The 16,584-nt window shown below is 31.8% G+C and overlaps 1 protein-coding gene across 1 annotated transcript in view; it reads right to left on the bottom strand.

Moving 5' to 3' along the window:
* The window catches only part of LOC148953114 (facilitated trehalose transporter Tret1-2 homolog), a 29,121-nt gene that overhangs the window by 8,454 nt on the left and 4,083 nt on the right, over positions 1 to 16,584 (bottom strand). The window contains exon 2 of the mRNA XM_089087872.1: positions 2,016 to 2,258. Within this exon, the coding sequence (XP_088943998.1) occupies positions 2,016 to 2,258 (243 nt within the window). The remainder of the gene's footprint in view (positions 1 to 2,015; positions 2,259 to 16,584) is intronic.

The following is a 16,584-nucleotide window of genomic DNA, read 5'->3' as shown; positions in this document are numbered from 1 at the left end:
GTGAGAAAGTTCCTTTTTTTTCATTCTCACTGACAAAAATCCATAAAAAAATCAATAAATGTGAAAAAATTCCTTTTTTTTCAAATTCTCACTGACAAAAACCATAAAAACATTCATAACTGTGAAAAAATTCCTGTTTTTCTAAATTCTCACTGACAAAAACCATAAAAACATCCATAAATGTGACAAAGTTCCTGTTTTTCAAATTCTCACTGACAAAAACCATAAAAACATCCATGAAAAACATCAAATAAATCGACCAACACACATAACCATCCAAGAAAACAGCTATAAATGTGACAAAATTCCTGTTTTTTCATTCTCACTGACAACAAACAGACATAAACTATGTAAAAAAAGTTGTAGGTGGCAGCACATGTGTTCGTTCTGTACCTCCTGAGGCATCTCTACTATCGGATCGAAACAAAACTACACCATTGGAATGGCCCTGGCGAACAACCGTATTTGGTAAAATTGCAGTACCCTGGCTTCAACTAAAAGGGAAATTGCTTTTATGCATTGGTAGCACGGATGTATCCTCTTTTTTCTACCACTAGTGGGGCACTGGAAAATCATAGTCTTTTTATATCAATTATATATCAGAGTTTCGGCTACTATTGAGCCGCATCACTCCTCACTTACAGTCTGTTACCATAAACTGTTAGATAAAAGACATACCAAATGATGTATTTATTTTTCGCCTTTCTAAATTATCTTAGAAGCCGCAAATTTACTGAAATGACAATTTTTCTCCAAAGACAGTTTTTTTTAGAAACATGTTTTTAGACTTCTGGTTACCATGCGCCATTTTAAACCTTCTTGGTCCCTTTAAGGGTTCCCTTTAAGGACAAACGAAAGGTGGTAAATTTGCAGTTGGCTATATAATTTAGCTTGGATGAAAGTAAAAACGTCATTTGATGCCTTCTTTATACTCTTTCATAATTCAGTAATCGCCTCTTGGGCTAAATGCATCTTGAGACCTTAAAAGGGCTCCAAAGGTATTTTATTTTTGTAACCAACAGAGAAATTGTCAACATAAGTTAAGCTGTTGAAAAGTGGTTAGAAACCTATCACTAGTTTATTTAGTAAGTTGTTCATGAGTAATGTATTCCAAAAATAATTATTTATAATAATTCTAACCTCAATTATTAGGCCACTCAAATGTAAACCGTTTTCCTCCCGTTCCAATTTAAGTGCGCGTTTTCCAAATGCCCCCAACTAAAAATAGCGCTGAATTTTGCGATTTGGAACTTTGCCGTCAATAATTCAGGGTATATTCCAATTCAGGGAAAATAATTGATTATTTGTGGTAGGTGGTGGGGGTAAATTTAATGGTAAATTTGCAGTGGGCTATATAATTTAGCTAGGGTGAAAGTGAAATCGTGATTTGATGCTTTTTTATGCCCTTTCATAGTTCATATAAAATAAATTTAGTGCCCCTTTAAGGGTTCAAGATGTAACTAACCCCAGAAGTGATTATTGAATTATAAAAGAGCATACAAAAAAGGCATCAAATGACATTTTTACTTTCATCCTAGCTGAATTATATAGCCAATTGCAAATTTGTCACTTTTCCTTTGTCCTTAGACGGATAGCCAAAAAACAGAATTCCTGGCAATCTTTCATCATTCATCTATTAGACATTGCCTAACCATATTAAAAGGGGGTTTCTAGGGGTTTGCTCGAAAACCAGGTCGTCCTCCAATGGGATTGGAAGCAGTCCACATAAAAAATTTTATGAAAACTAAATGAAATGGAGGGGGGGCTAAGAGAGAAGCTTTGCATAAATTTTGGTGGGGGAGGAGCGGTTGGACTCAGCATAGCTGTGTTGGCCTCAGGCAGACTCTTCCTGCGGTGAGTTGTTAGTAGTAGTAGTGGTAGTAGTAATATCTCTTATTGGTTTGGGGATAAACTCCAATAAAACACATAAGCCCCTTCATATTTTATCATGTAAAGGAAATGAAGAGTTTTTAATAGTAATATGTGAGAGTAATAAGCACATTTGCGTTGCTTACCTAAAATAAAGGTTGTGAGTACACCAAAGGCTAATAAAGTTGCTGTAAGTGAGCCAAGAATCCCACGGATCTTAGGATTTACACATTCGGCAACATATATTTGAGCTGCTGGTGTTGCAACACCGACCATAAATCCAGTACATAGTCGAGCAAAATAAATAGCTCTGGTAGACGGCGCAAAACCGAGTAGAGCAAAGGCAGCGGACCATGGAATGACAACAATCAGTAAAGTTTTCCTCCTACCTGAAAAGAAAGACCCAGCCACAAAGTTAGTCTAGCCTTTTGTACTTTAAATATTGTTCTGATTAATACATACTATGACAAACCCTGTCAGGGAAGATTTTACGTGTGGATACCGAAAGCATAACAGACAAAACAAGAAGAGATTAGTGGAATATCTGTCACAGTTCAAATGTGACAGTCACAGTTCAGTTGCCATGAAAAAATACAGTCTGTATATCACTTCTTTACTTGCTGAAATACTTATTCCAGGACAACATAAGTAGTGTCCTACATTGATATTTGACATATACAAAACCTGTAAGGTCACTTTCTGGGCCAGCTACACCCATTTCTGGACCAACCTAGACAGGTTTCTGCGTCAAAAGTTGTGAAACAGGTTAATAACCTGTAGCTTAAAGGTATCTGGGGTCTCGTCCAGTATCGCGTACATTATTACAGGTATCAAAGGTATCTCAGTTGGATAAATCTGGTCTGAAGGGTCTTAATTGATGATTTTAATAATAGGATGAAACGGGACGATAATGTTCTGATTTTTTTAATTGGATAGAATGAGAGGGGTAAAAGGGTTAAAACTGCTTACCAGTTAAGGTAAGCCTGAGGGAGTGGTAAGTCTCACACAATTGTTTGGGGTGTTTTCCCCTCCCCTATTTTAAAAATCAAGCATATTTTATAGATACCAAGAATTTTAATATAAAAATTCAGAACAATCCTTAGAAATCCTTAGAAATCAACTGGTGAGATGGTTATGCATTTGAACCATCTAGGACTGCAACCACCAATGACCCTAACCACCAAGGACCTCAAACTCTAGGGGGCCCCTCACCCAACCTCTAAAGGGCCCCTTCCCCCCAACTTTTTGGGGCCTCCCCCAATTTTCATACTTTTTTTGAAGTTTAATTTTTTTGACCTTTTTTTTATTTTTATGTTTTATAATATTGAATTTTTTTCAACTATTTTTTACATGTCTTAAAATAACATTAAATATACTTAAAACAAAAATATTCACATTTAATATTTTTGAAATACAAAAAAGGAATGATATTGATATGTTAGTCATGACTTTTACTATTAGAAAAATAATGTTTGTAGTAGCTTTTTTTTCTGACTCAGAATTTTTGTGAGTTTTTCAACTTTTTAAACTTTTTTACGTATCTTAAACTGACATAAAAAAGCTTGAGGCTCTATTAGAGGTACTCTTTGGCTGCTCATCGACACTACGCGGCTGTATCATTTGAGAATTAGAATTACATGAATCAACAACAGAGAAGACTTTAACATGGATCAAAGTTATGAACTAAAATACATTTTTATTCTGACTGTGCGATTTGTAACGGCCACTATCATTACTTCAGTAATTTATATGAGAGTAATGCAGAAAATTCAAAAATTGTGGAAAATGGAATAGAACAGGACAAGGTGGAAAAAATGAGAAGAAGAATCTTTGATGAAATGGAGAGAAAAAGGGTAGGCTCATCAGTTTCTGCAGCGGAAGAGAGTGACCAATACCACAAGAAATAATACAAAAAAAGGAAACCCTCTCTATTTGAAGGAAAACGCAGGAGCACAAGGAAGGTCTCGCAAAAGGAGGCTCGATATGGCAGGAAAGGAAGACATAGAGAAGATAGATATCTCTACAGGGATACTATCAAGAGAGAACATGATGAATTGTTTTTTGGAACAGATTTAAAATGTCCAAACATAGTCATACATATTAATAATGTATGTAACATATCTTTATGTTAAAATTCCATATTTCAATAAAAATATTTTATGCATTACTTTGTTATATTTCCATTATTTTTAGGGTACGCTAGCACGTCAAACGCTTAGAATGTTTATTAAAAAGTCCGAGATGTAAGAAATGGGATTTTCAGAGACACAGATACTACTAGCAGTACCCTCTCTATTTCAGGGAAGATCAGGAGCACAAGGAAAGCCTCGCAAAAGGAGGTTCAATATGGCAGAAAAGGAAAACCAAAAGAAGAGACATAGAGAAGATGGATATCTCTACAGGGACACTATCAGGAGAGAACACGATGAATTATTTTATGGAGCAGATTCAAAATGTCCAAACTTAGTCAATTATATTAATAATATATAATAATGTATGTAATATATCTTTATGTTAGTATTTTACATTTCAATATTTCAATAAAAATATTTTATGCATTACTTTCTTATATTTCAATTATTTTTAGGGCACGCTAGCACGTAAAACGTTTAGAATGCTTATTAAAAAGTTAGAGATGTGAGAAATGGAATTTTCAGAGACAAATATACTACTAGCAGACTCATTGGGCATATATTAGAAACTGAAATAGGTTAACAGAGCTTTAATCAAAAGTCTGATAGAGATGAGCTGAATTTGAGTTTTAGTTTAGAGTTTTAATTTAGATTATTTGTTAGAGTTTTATTTTAGTTTTAGTGTAGAGTTTTACTTTGGATTTTAGTTTAGAATATTAGTTTACAGTTTTAGTTTAGAGTTTAGTAGTTTTAGTTTAGAGTTAGAGTTTTAGAGTTTTAGCTTTAGAGTTTTAGTTTAGAGTATCAGTTTAGAGTTTAGTTTAGAGTTTTAGCTTAGATTTTTAGCTTACTTTTATTTTAGATTTTCAGTTTAGTTTTAGTTTAGAAGTTTAGTTTAGAGTTTTAGTTCAGAATTTAAGTTTAGAGGTTCAGTTTAGAGTTGTAGTAGAGAGTTTTAGTTTAGTATTGAGTTATACTTTACAGTTTTAATTTAGAGTTTTAGTTTAGAGTTTTAGCGAAGATTTTTATTTTAGAATATTAGTTTAGAGATTTAGTTTAGAGTTCTAGTTTATAGTTTTAGTTTAGTTTCAGTTTAGTTTTAGTTTAATTTGGTTTTAGTTTAGAATTGTAGCTAGAGTTTTAGTTTAGTTTTAGTTTAGATTTTTAGTTTAGTTTAGTGGTTAGAGTTTTAGTTTAGTTGTAGTTTAGATTTGCAATTTAGATTTTTAGTTTAGTTTAGTTTAAGTTTAGAGTTTTAGTCTACTTTAATTTTTAGTTAAGCGTTGTAGTTTAGTTTTTGTTTAGTGTTTTAGTTTAAAGTTTTAGTTAGAGTTATAGTTTAGTTCATTTTTAGTTACGAGTTTTAGTTAGAGTTGTAGTTTAGTTTTAGTTAAGAGTTTTAGTTTAATTTAGTTTTAGTTTAGAGTTTTTGTTAGAGTTTTAGCGTAGAGTTTTATTTTAGAATATTAGTTTGGAGTTTTAGCTTAGAGTTTTAGTTTAGATTTAGTTTAGAGTTTTAGTTCGATTTTTAGTTTAATTTTAGTTTAGTTTTAGTTTAGTTTTACTTAACAGTTTTAGTTAGAGTTGTAGTTTGGTTTTAGTTAAGAGTTTTAGGTCAGAGTTCTAGTAATCTAAATTAAAACTCCAGAGAGAGAAGCAAAAAGTTAGGTTAATTTGGGTTAATCTAGCATGGTGTGCCATGCAAAGATTAACCTAAATTAACCTAAATTTTTGCTTGTCTGTCTCCCTATGCATGTGTATTTGAGCGGGTGTGCTGCCATATATAAGTAGAGTTAAAAAAGAGTGACCACTCTAATTTAACCTAAATGAAACTAACTTTTTGCATATCTCTCTCACTATGACGGTGTGTTTGAATGGGTGTGCCGCCATCGATGGCTAGAGGTGAAAAACAATAAAAGACTCTAAACTAAAACTCTTAACTAAAAGTAAACTAAAATTTTAACCAAAAGCCTTAACTAAAACTGAACTAAAACTCTTCACTAAAACTAAACTAAAAGTAAAACTCTAACTAAAACTAAACTAAAACTCTAAACTAAAACTCTAAATTCAAGCTCTGAGCTAAAACTTTAAACTAAAACTCTAGCTAAAATTCTAAACTAAAAATGAATTAAACTAAAACTAAACAAAAACTAAACTAAAACTCTAAAGTAGAACTCTAAAAACTCTAAGCTAAAACTCTAAACTAGAACTCTCAATTAAAACTCTAAACTAAAACAAAACTACAACTCTAACTAAAACTCTTAACTAAGACTAAACTAAAACTAAACTAAATCTCTAAGCAAAATCAAAACTAAACTAAAACTCTAAACTAAAACGTTGAACTAACTCTCTAAACTAAAACTAAACTAAAACTCTAAGTTAAAAACGCTAAACTAAAACTAAACTAAAACTCTAAATTCGAACTCTAAATTAAAACTCTAAACTAAAACTCTCAAATGGAACTCTAAATTAAAACTCTAAATTAAAACTAAACTAAACTAAAACTCTAAACTAGAATGTTAAACTAACAGTCTAAACTGAAAGTAAACTAAAACTCTAAATTAAAAACGCAAAACGAAAACGAAACTAAACTAAAAATCTAAATTGAAACTAAACTAAACTAAAACTCTAACTGAAACTCTAAACTAAAACTAAACTAAAACTAAACTAAAACTCTAAATTAAAACTCTAACTAAAACTCGTAACTAAAACTAAACTAAACTACAAATCTAACTTAAACTCCAAACTAAAACTCTAAACTAAAACTCTTAACTAAAACTAAACTACAACTCTAACTAAAATTCTGAACTAAAAATAAACTAAACTATAAATCTAACTAAACCTCTAAACTAAAACTATACTAAACTAAAACTCTAAACAAAAACTCTAAACTATAAGCTAAATTAAAACTCTAAATTAAAACTCTTTACCAAAACTAAACTAAGCTAAAACTTTACCTAAAAATCTTAACTAAAAAATACTAAAACTAACTCTAACTAAAACTCTAAACTAAAACTAAACTAAACTAAAACTCAAAACTAAAACTCTTGACTAAAACTAAACTATAACTCTAATTAAAACTCTTAACTAAAAATAAACTAAACTATAACTCTAACTAAAACTCCAAACTAAAACTCTGAAATAAAATTCTAAACTAAGATTCTAAACTAAAACTCCTAACTAAAACTAAACTAAACTAACACTCTAATTAAAACTCTTAACTAAAAATAAACTAAAACTAAACTAAAACTCTAACAAAAACTCTAAACTAAAACTAAACTAAAGTAAAACTCTAAACTAAAACTCTTAACTAAAACTAAAATACAACTCCAACTAAAACTCTGAACTAAAAATAAACTAAACTATAACTCTAACCAAAACTCTAAACTAAAACTGTAAACTAAAATTCTGAACTAAAATTCTAAACTAAAAATCTAAACTAAAATTCGAAACTAAAAATCTAAAATAAAACTAAACTAAAAACCTAGCTAAAATTCTAAACTAAAACTAAACTAAAACTAAACTAAAACTCAAACTAGAACTCTAAATTAATTCCCTAAACTTAAACTCTTAACTAAAACTAAACTACAGCTCTAACTAAAACTCTAAACTAAAATTAAACTAAAACTCTAAACTAGAACGTTAAACTAACACTCTAAACTGAAACTAAACTAAAACTCTAAAATAAAAACACTAAACTAAAACTAAACTAAACTAAAACTCGAAACTAAAACTCTAAACTAAAATTCTAAACTAATATTCTAAAATAAAACTCTACATTGAAACTCTAACTAATACTCTAAATTAAAACTAAACTAAACTAAAACTCTAAACTCAAACTTTTAACTAAACTAAACTAGAACTTTAACTAAAACTCTTAACTAAAAATAAACTAAACTATAACTCTAACTAAAACTCCAAACTAAAACTCTAAACTGTAATTCTAAACTAAAATTCTAAACTGAAAATCTAAACTTAAATTCTAAATAATCTAAACTAAAACTCTAAACAAAAACTAAACTAAACTAAAACTAAACTATACTAAAAATATAAATTGAAACTCCAAACTAAAACACCAACTAGCAGTCTAAACTAAAACTATCTATTACGCTTGTATATATAGGGCAGCTGGTCATCCTGTGAGAATTGTACTTTTGTTAATGACTATAATGAAAAGTGTAGATTCTGCAACCCGTGTAAATTGCGCAGAGGATATGCTGTGCAAATTAAAGACTGTAATTCCTGTCTTGAAGGGATTTGGGACTCTCATAATAGATGTTTCCTATGCTCCAATTGTCACTATGATAAATATGGTCAACAGGAAACACTTACCCTGCCATGATTTCAAAAAAAACCTCAACGTGATTTCAGTTTACTTTTAAGAGACTGGTATCGTCATGGTTTTAAAAAGATCTGGGAAGAAGAATGTGGCCTATGCTTCAATTGCTCGAATAATAGAAGAATCTGGTTTTTACAACATCGCTGTGAAGGTATAAAGCTACTGTGATTACAACCCGAAAGATTTTTATTTGACTGTTACAGATAGGGTTTCTTCACACGAGAATTTTGTGTGTGACATTGCTTTAAATACGCAAATTGAAACGCTTGAATTTTACAATATAAATCAGAATAGCGTCATTGACTTTACGAAGAGATATAATAAAAATGAAGCTACAATACTGTAGAAAATGTGACCCTGACTTTGCATGTCAAAATTAATAAAAGTTGAATCCTGATGAGCTTCTTCAATTTATCGGTTCCAGCCATTACTTATACGTAGAACAAGAAGAAATATTAAGGACACAGTCATTTTAACATACAAATTTTATTAATACGAAAATTTCAATACATTTTAAAAACATTTCACTCTTGCTGCACCGAAATTTATATTGTACAGGTAGGAAAGGGTATTTTCAAGTAGAGAGGCGTTCAATCGAGGATTGTCAACATAAATACAGAGGAATTCAATGTAAGCATGTCCATGACATCGGGAAACGAGATATAATAGTGCATGAAAACCACAGCTTTTGGTTGATAAATCTTGTACCCGCTTCCGATTCTGAATAATAGATTTTCAACTTTGCTCAAGAAAATTATTAATGAGAGGTGTTAGAACGTATACGGTAGGACAAGAGGGTCAAAAAATTCAATGTTATTTGTCGTCAGAAAGATGCGTAGCCAATGCACCGTCCTTATACTTGATGGGCTACTGTTAAAAATGATAAGGGCATTGTAAACAATTTGAAAATACCCAAGGAAATCCGAAGGTAAGCAATGGAATTTGTATTCGGTTATGTAAGGATCCAACTTCAATACTTTAATTATTTGATTTGGGTTCATGGAGCCAAGTCTAATAGAACACTTCTATCACGGGTAATTTCCCAATAGGTTTCCAATTGATTTGGCAAGATTAATGCAATACTCTTCTCCAATGGCTCGGGAAAGGCACACTCTAAACGGACTTTACCCGTTAAAGTCCGTTTAGCCATATCTTGTCATATCTTGAGTATCGTACAAATACAACACAATGATACAATGAGTTTTCGCGAACATTTCTTCAGTTAAACCATTTTCAAATAATTTTAAATCTATATCTAGGTATGGCATTGTCAATTCATATAAGGTTCTGTAGCATTTATCTGAGTGGAATTCCACTTACTTTACATACAAGATATGAAATTCCAAACATTTCAAATTTATGTGGTGAATTTATCCATGATCCAACAGCACTAGCAATTTTTACAAAGGCCAAAAAGCAAGTTTTGACGGAATTTCACCATTGATAAATGATGAATCATTTGTAGGTACGTGTACCCGTAGCTATATGTCGTTGATTCGTGATTGCATGAAGACCGAGAAATTTAATATTATTTCCACTAGCTCTTAATTTTTCAATTGCCAAGGCAACAGAACTCATAACTTGTAGTTTCCGTACATGACGTATTGCCGATGTGAGAGAGACTGTAAAATCGGGTGCAGAGCCAATTACTTTTCGCAAAGAAAATTGGACGGTACAAGTTGTAGCTTTATGTCAATCTTTACATTAAGGGGGCAACTATTGAGGTATATTAAATATCCCATGATTTATTTTCCCAGCCAAGTTTAAATATTTAGTTGTTGCATCTCTTAGCATATTGCCAGTGTCAGTCTCAGATTTATATTCACAACCAAAATCAGTACCTCTCAATTTCATTTAGTAAATTGGATTCATCAATATTAATTGTATATAACTTGCATAATTTGAAAGATTATTGCTTGTGCTCACGAATGTTCCATTTATGTAGGCACTCATTTGTCTTAACAAATTCTGTAGTACACAATTTTCATAGGATAACCCCTCGACTGCACTTGGTTTTTCATTGTTAAATTTTTTCGACAATGAAATGCAAATCTATAAATATTTGTCAAATCAATGAAATAGTCTTCACTTGAATCAATTTGAAAATGAACGTTTTGAGAGAGCGGTTGTTAACGCTAAAATTTGTCATAGTAATTATGTTTTATGCTCACATCAACATTTTCTGCCTTGAAAAGATTTAAAGATGAGTTGACTGAAGGATCAGATTCTTTATGTGGTAGATATCATTTCAAGGAAAGGAAATCCTTTTTTGATGTATTAATTCTTAATTTCCTTTTGTTCTTTGACGTTTTACGCTTTCGGGCTGATTTGAGAAAGATGAGTGAGGAGGTCTTTCTTGCCGTTTTTAAACTTTTTCGCTTTGTCGTGATTTCAATCACTCGTCGAGCTATCGTGCGCTGGACCTAAGTTTTTTGAAACACTTTCTTTACAATCCTTCAGAGATCTCCAATTATATAGTGTAGACGCCACAAAATCTGCGGCAACCTGTACATTATATTTCTTTAGCCAGAAGTAGTGCAGAGCGAAATAACTTAGCACACCATTTGCCGAGACCGTAACCACACATTGACAAACGACCCCTGTAATAGTCAATTACATAACCCAATTGTCATGGTCCAAGAGTAGCAAAATAACAATCAGTATCAGTACAACAAAAGTATTTTTTCAGTTAGCTATCTCACTGAATAGGTCGGAAATGATATGTAATCAAAGCCAAACAATTATTATTGCTAGAAGATCGCCGAATTCACTTCTTAAAGTTAACTGACATAGCTCCAAATAGGAAATACTGACTGGAATGTATTGAAGGTGCCTTATATTGTAGTGGTGAATATGTTCGTGATTGAATTTTCATTAAAAGAATATGTAGAAAGGGGACATTTGTATTACTGACTCTCGATGTCTCGACAAAGGATGCGTAAAGAAATATACAATTGTCAGATGAGAAGGCGGGTGCATAGTATGCATCTATAACATGGTCTTTGCCACTAAAATCTATTACTTTATTAATACGATCGTTAAAAGCGAGAACCTCACGTAAATCCTCATTGAGGAAAATTTTTTCATTCTCAAATGGATTGGTAATGTAAATTCTCCTCTGTTCGGCTGAATAGTTGAATGTGAAGCCACTCTTTTTCCAACACGCAAATATTTTTGTTGATAACTCAACACAAATCAGTCAATTGCAATATTCCTCATAGGGTATAATTGCAAAGACGTAATCATCGGAGTCAAAATTTGTCACTAAACCCTAATGAGAAAAGTCAAAGGGTGTTATTTTTATATCATATGTACTAACTTTTTATAGGATATCATATGTAATTCTAAGAATACAATTAACAATAGCAACTTCATACTTTCCCTCAAATTTAATGGTGGGCGAGAGTTATGTCCAAATACCACTTGCTTTATTCAAATATTGAGAGAGGGGGTCAGAGACACTGGATATGAGAGTCACATAAGAATCATTAAACATTATGAATGTCTTCAGGCAATCAAGGAATCTTAATCAGAGTTGTGTCCTAGCCAGCAAACAATCAAATGTCTCTTAACCTCGCGAGTTCGAGTCTTTAATATATTTTCAATTTGATAAATTCCATTATTTCTAACTTTTTACAATTCATAACAAAAAACCAACAAAGATAAAAACATAAAAAAAAAAAAAACAAACTAGACTGAGTCCAGTGAAGAAAAAAGAAAACAACAGAAACAAAACAACGAAGATAGTGTGACTGTATAAAAACGATGTATCTTAAGCCGGAAAGAAACACAAGAAGAACAAGATAAAAAAAAAACGATAAAAAACTGAAAAACAATAAAAACACCACCAAAAAAAAAACAACAAAGAAAAAAAAATTTACAATCGGCGCAAACTAATCCACGTAGGGAAAAGATGCTAATATAGAGTTACTTCAGTGAGGACACCAGAGTAACTGAAGAAAAATAAAAAAAACTGTAAATTACATTAATTATTCAGTTGCGAAATAATCCTTTTGTTAGCTATTACTGAAGCAAATCGTTTTGGTCTAGCAGGTAAAATAGTCCCCTGGTGATTATTTAAAATCTTTACTCCCTCATTGACTGTTGATTCACTCTTTAGAAGGTTATCATAAATTGGGTCAATATTTAAATTACCCGTGTCCCTGTTTATGGAAAGGTTAGCAAACATATATTTTTTAATTTCTATGGCTTCCCTGGCCCATTGGGTGTAACCCTTATCATTAGAAATAGCCAAGGCTTCATCAAATTTTACAAAATGATCTGGTTGAAGCCAAATATGCTCTGCTAAAGCTTAAACAAAAGTTTCTGGAGGCTTGCTTAATTGTAGGGTTTTTTCTATTGAGTTTCGGTGTTCAATAAACCTTTCAACAAATTGTTGGTGAGTCCTACCAATATAGAACTTCCCACAAGAACACGGAATTTTATATACCCCACTTACTAAATTTCCCCGAGTTAAATCCTTACCAGAACTTAAAAAACTACCCATTGGCCTCAGCGATTGGAAACATGTATCAATACCAAATTTACGTAAAACCCGTGAAAGTTTCTCACCCAAACCAGGTACATATGATAATGAAATGAAGCTGTTTGATACAACTAAATCTAAAGACTGAGAAACCTCAATAACCCTACTATTATGTTTAACCCGTCTATTTTCAATTATTTTGTCAATGAACTTAATTGGAAAACTATTACAAAACAAAATATCTCTCAAGTATAACAATTCCGAATCCAGAAATTCCTGAGAAAAAATTCTAAAAGCTCTATCCACTAGTGAAATTACAACCCCCCTTTTCAGCGACAGAGGGTGGCAAGAATGAAAATTTAAATACCTATCATTGTGCGTTGGTCTTCTGTAAATTGAGAAAAGTAAATGGAGATCCCTTTTAATTAATAAAATATTCAGAAAAGGTAATTTATTATTATCCTCAAACTCAACTGTAAATTTAATATTATTATAGAAATTATTTAAAAACTTAAAAAATAGGTCTAAGAAGCCCAAAACATGTTTCCAAACGCACACCACATCATCCATGAACCTACCCCAGAAGCAAGGGGAGATTCTAAAACTGTTTATAGCGGAGGTTTCAATGGCATCTATGAATAGATTTGCCAATAAAGGAGAAAGAAAAGCCCCCATAGGTAACCCAAAAAGTTGTCTATAAAACTCCCCTCGAAAACCAAAATAAAAAGAAAAATCATTTACCAGAATAATTAGTCTCATAATGACATCAATATCCAAACTAGCTAACGTCACATCCTGTATTAAATCAAAGTGTTTTTCTAATTTACTTTTTAAAATATCCTCGCACCTTTTTAAATCACAATTTGAATACATGGAAACAACATCGAAACTACAAAGAATTGAACTTTCCTCCAACGTAAAATTTTGCAATTTATTAGTAAGATCAGTCGAATTTTTCAAGTATGATTTTTGTTTTCCCAAAAGTGGACGCAAAGCTACCGACAACCATTTTCCTAATTTTGAAACAGGTGACAGAAAAGTTGACACAATGGGGTGGAGGGGGGATCCAGTCTTATGAATCCTAGGTAGACAATAGATCTTGGGTGCCCGACAATTAATAATTATAAGAACCGCCAAGAATCTCATTATCTTTTATATCACACAGACGATACATTACAGGTTTAGCGTCTAAGATCTTTGCACTTTAAAAATTTCAGTGGACCACAAGTGATTCTCTTTAAAGAAAATATTTCTTATTCGATTAATTTGAACAGTATCAACAATATTAAGTATTTTTCTTCCCAGTCTTTTAATTAGAATATTGTTTAAGAAAAATGTCCAGCGTATTGTTACTGTGATGAGCTTCAAGAGGACTATGATTATACAAGGATCGATGAGGACATTTACTATAAATCAACTTGATTTTATTTAAATCGGGAATAAGAGCGGCAGTATTTTTCAATGTGCAATATCTTAAAATTAAAAATCGAACGGTTCTTATCAAACGTTCAGCCATTGCTGCCGTAATCGGACTATGCCTATGATAGAGTTGTATTAAATTTCAGTAAAACTTTTTTAAAATGTGGATTTGAAAATTCACTCCCCCAATCTGTTTGAATTTCTCTATAAGATTCTTGTTCAAAGATAGATTCAAAGGCTCTAGCAACTTCATCGTATCACTTTGAATGCAATGGAACGGTATATTCGTAGTTACTGAAAACATTGATTGTAAGTAAAATATACTTGTACGGTCTATTATGATGTCTTTGAAAATCGTCTAAACTCTAAGATCTGTTTGTAACACATGCAAGGGGAAGAAAATTTCAGTGTTTTGATAAAGATTACCGTGAACTATATGATTTCGAAGAAGATTGTAGCTGGACTCCTTCTGTAAATACTCTTTTGCTAGCTTGTTTTCAACTCCGGTGACTTTATTAAGTGTGGTGGGAGAACTTAAACTGCCCGCTTCTCCAATATTCTCATAAACAACTTTCAAAACTTGATCCATTTTGAACGCAAATGCGATGGGAAGCGTCTGTTGCCCTTTTGAATACGCTTTTATTTAATACCCTTTGAATCATCACGCCCACCTGGCCTGCTATCCGAAAACGATATATCTCGAAATGTGTCTCCAAATTCCCTTAATCGTTTTAAAACATGTTTATTCCCAATAAGACATTTTGCAAAATTTGATGACTTTAAAAATTTATATAAATGACTATCAAAGGATTCAAGTTCTTTGTGATTTGCAATCAAATCTGACATCCAATCAATTAAATTTTAGGGCATGATCAGAATTAAAACTTAATTCTTTTTCTCGTCAATTTGTACATGTTCAATTTCAGCGAGATAATTCAAGAGTCTTTTAGTTTTCTCACAATACGATTGAGGAATTACGTCTAAAACACTTGTTAAGTCTCTAGGTAAATCTTCGTCTTGTTTTGGCATTTTCAAAGTTTCAGAATTTTCAGAAGTTGGAGCGGGATCAATGACATTTGCTTTGAGCGGTCTTTCACCATAAGGTTTATGTTTGTTGACACATCGAAGGGCATTTTATCCAACATTAATTTTTCATCATCGGCAATGGTTTATTGTTAATAAGTATATCGAGATCATTTCAAAGTGCTCTTTTGGTGAAAGTGCGAGTTCAATTTGTGTCAATTTATAGGGTTTAGCAATTTCTAGAGAACAGTGTTTACAAGTCGTGTGTTTATCAGTTGTAACAACGAAAAGAAACTACCACCCGCTTGAACAATTTGTTTTCTTTTAAAATCATTTCCTTTCTATTTGCAAGCTAGGGCACGTACAAGTGAACTTTTTGCTTTGTCCGTTGCCTAATACCTTCTCACAGTTGAAAAAGGCCTTTCATTAACTTTGAACAAAGTTCGGATAAGAGATTAATGAATTCACTGTCAATAAAATGTTTGAGTATAATTTTCCTAAGCCGTGGTTTTGAATTACCTAGGACGGAAAATACATATCTGTTTTCATGTAGATTCTTCAGCGTCATGATGGCGACTAATGACTCATATCACTATTCACGGGTAGATACACAGTAATTTCAATATCAAAGTATCCGTATCTACACGTAATTCTTCGGATGTTTTTTGATTAAGATCCAATAAAATGTATCCATAAGGTTTATAAGGTTTATTAGTAGCTTGATTGTAGGCAAAGTGTAAAAATTTTGGTTCACCGGGATATATTTGCTTGTTTAAAGTTATAATAAAACTTGAATCTCGAGCAACCCTAGAGATGATATAGTAAGTACAATTCAAAGCCAGTGTTCTCGTGCATTTACTCTGATGAAATAAATTATGGAGAACAAGAATAACTGAAATTTTTCATGATGACATCGAATAGTGAACAATTATAACATCTCTTGAGACCATTTTTTAATAAATTCGGTTTATTAGTAGCTTGATTGTAGGCAAAGTGTAAAAATTTTGGTTCACCGGGATATATTTGCTTGTTTAAAGTTATAATAAAATTTGAATCTCGAGCAACCCTAGAGATGATATAGTAAGTACAATTCAAAGCCAGTGTTCTCGTGCATTTACACTGATGAAAGAAGTTATGGAGAACAAGAATAACTGAAATTTTTCATGATGACATCGAACAGTGAATAGTTGTAACATCTCATGAGACCATTTCCAATAAATTCAGCTAAATCATTGATAACAAACTACGAGTTTGGCGTAATAATATTAAACACGTCAAGTCCTCGTATTAATTTTATGTCTGGTGCAGTGCTCTTA

Source organism: Artemia sp. Qi Xiang Cuo, chromosome 4 (assembly GCF_049724085.1).
Source record: "Artemia sp. Qi Xiang Cuo chromosome 4, ASM4972408v1, whole genome shotgun sequence".
In the NCBI taxonomy this organism is placed as follows: domain Eukaryota; kingdom Metazoa; phylum Arthropoda; class Branchiopoda; order Anostraca; family Artemiidae; genus Artemia; species Artemia sp. Qi Xiang Cuo.
Note: the sequence above shows the minus strand (reverse complement) of the source record. Positions and strands in the feature narration are given on the sequence as shown.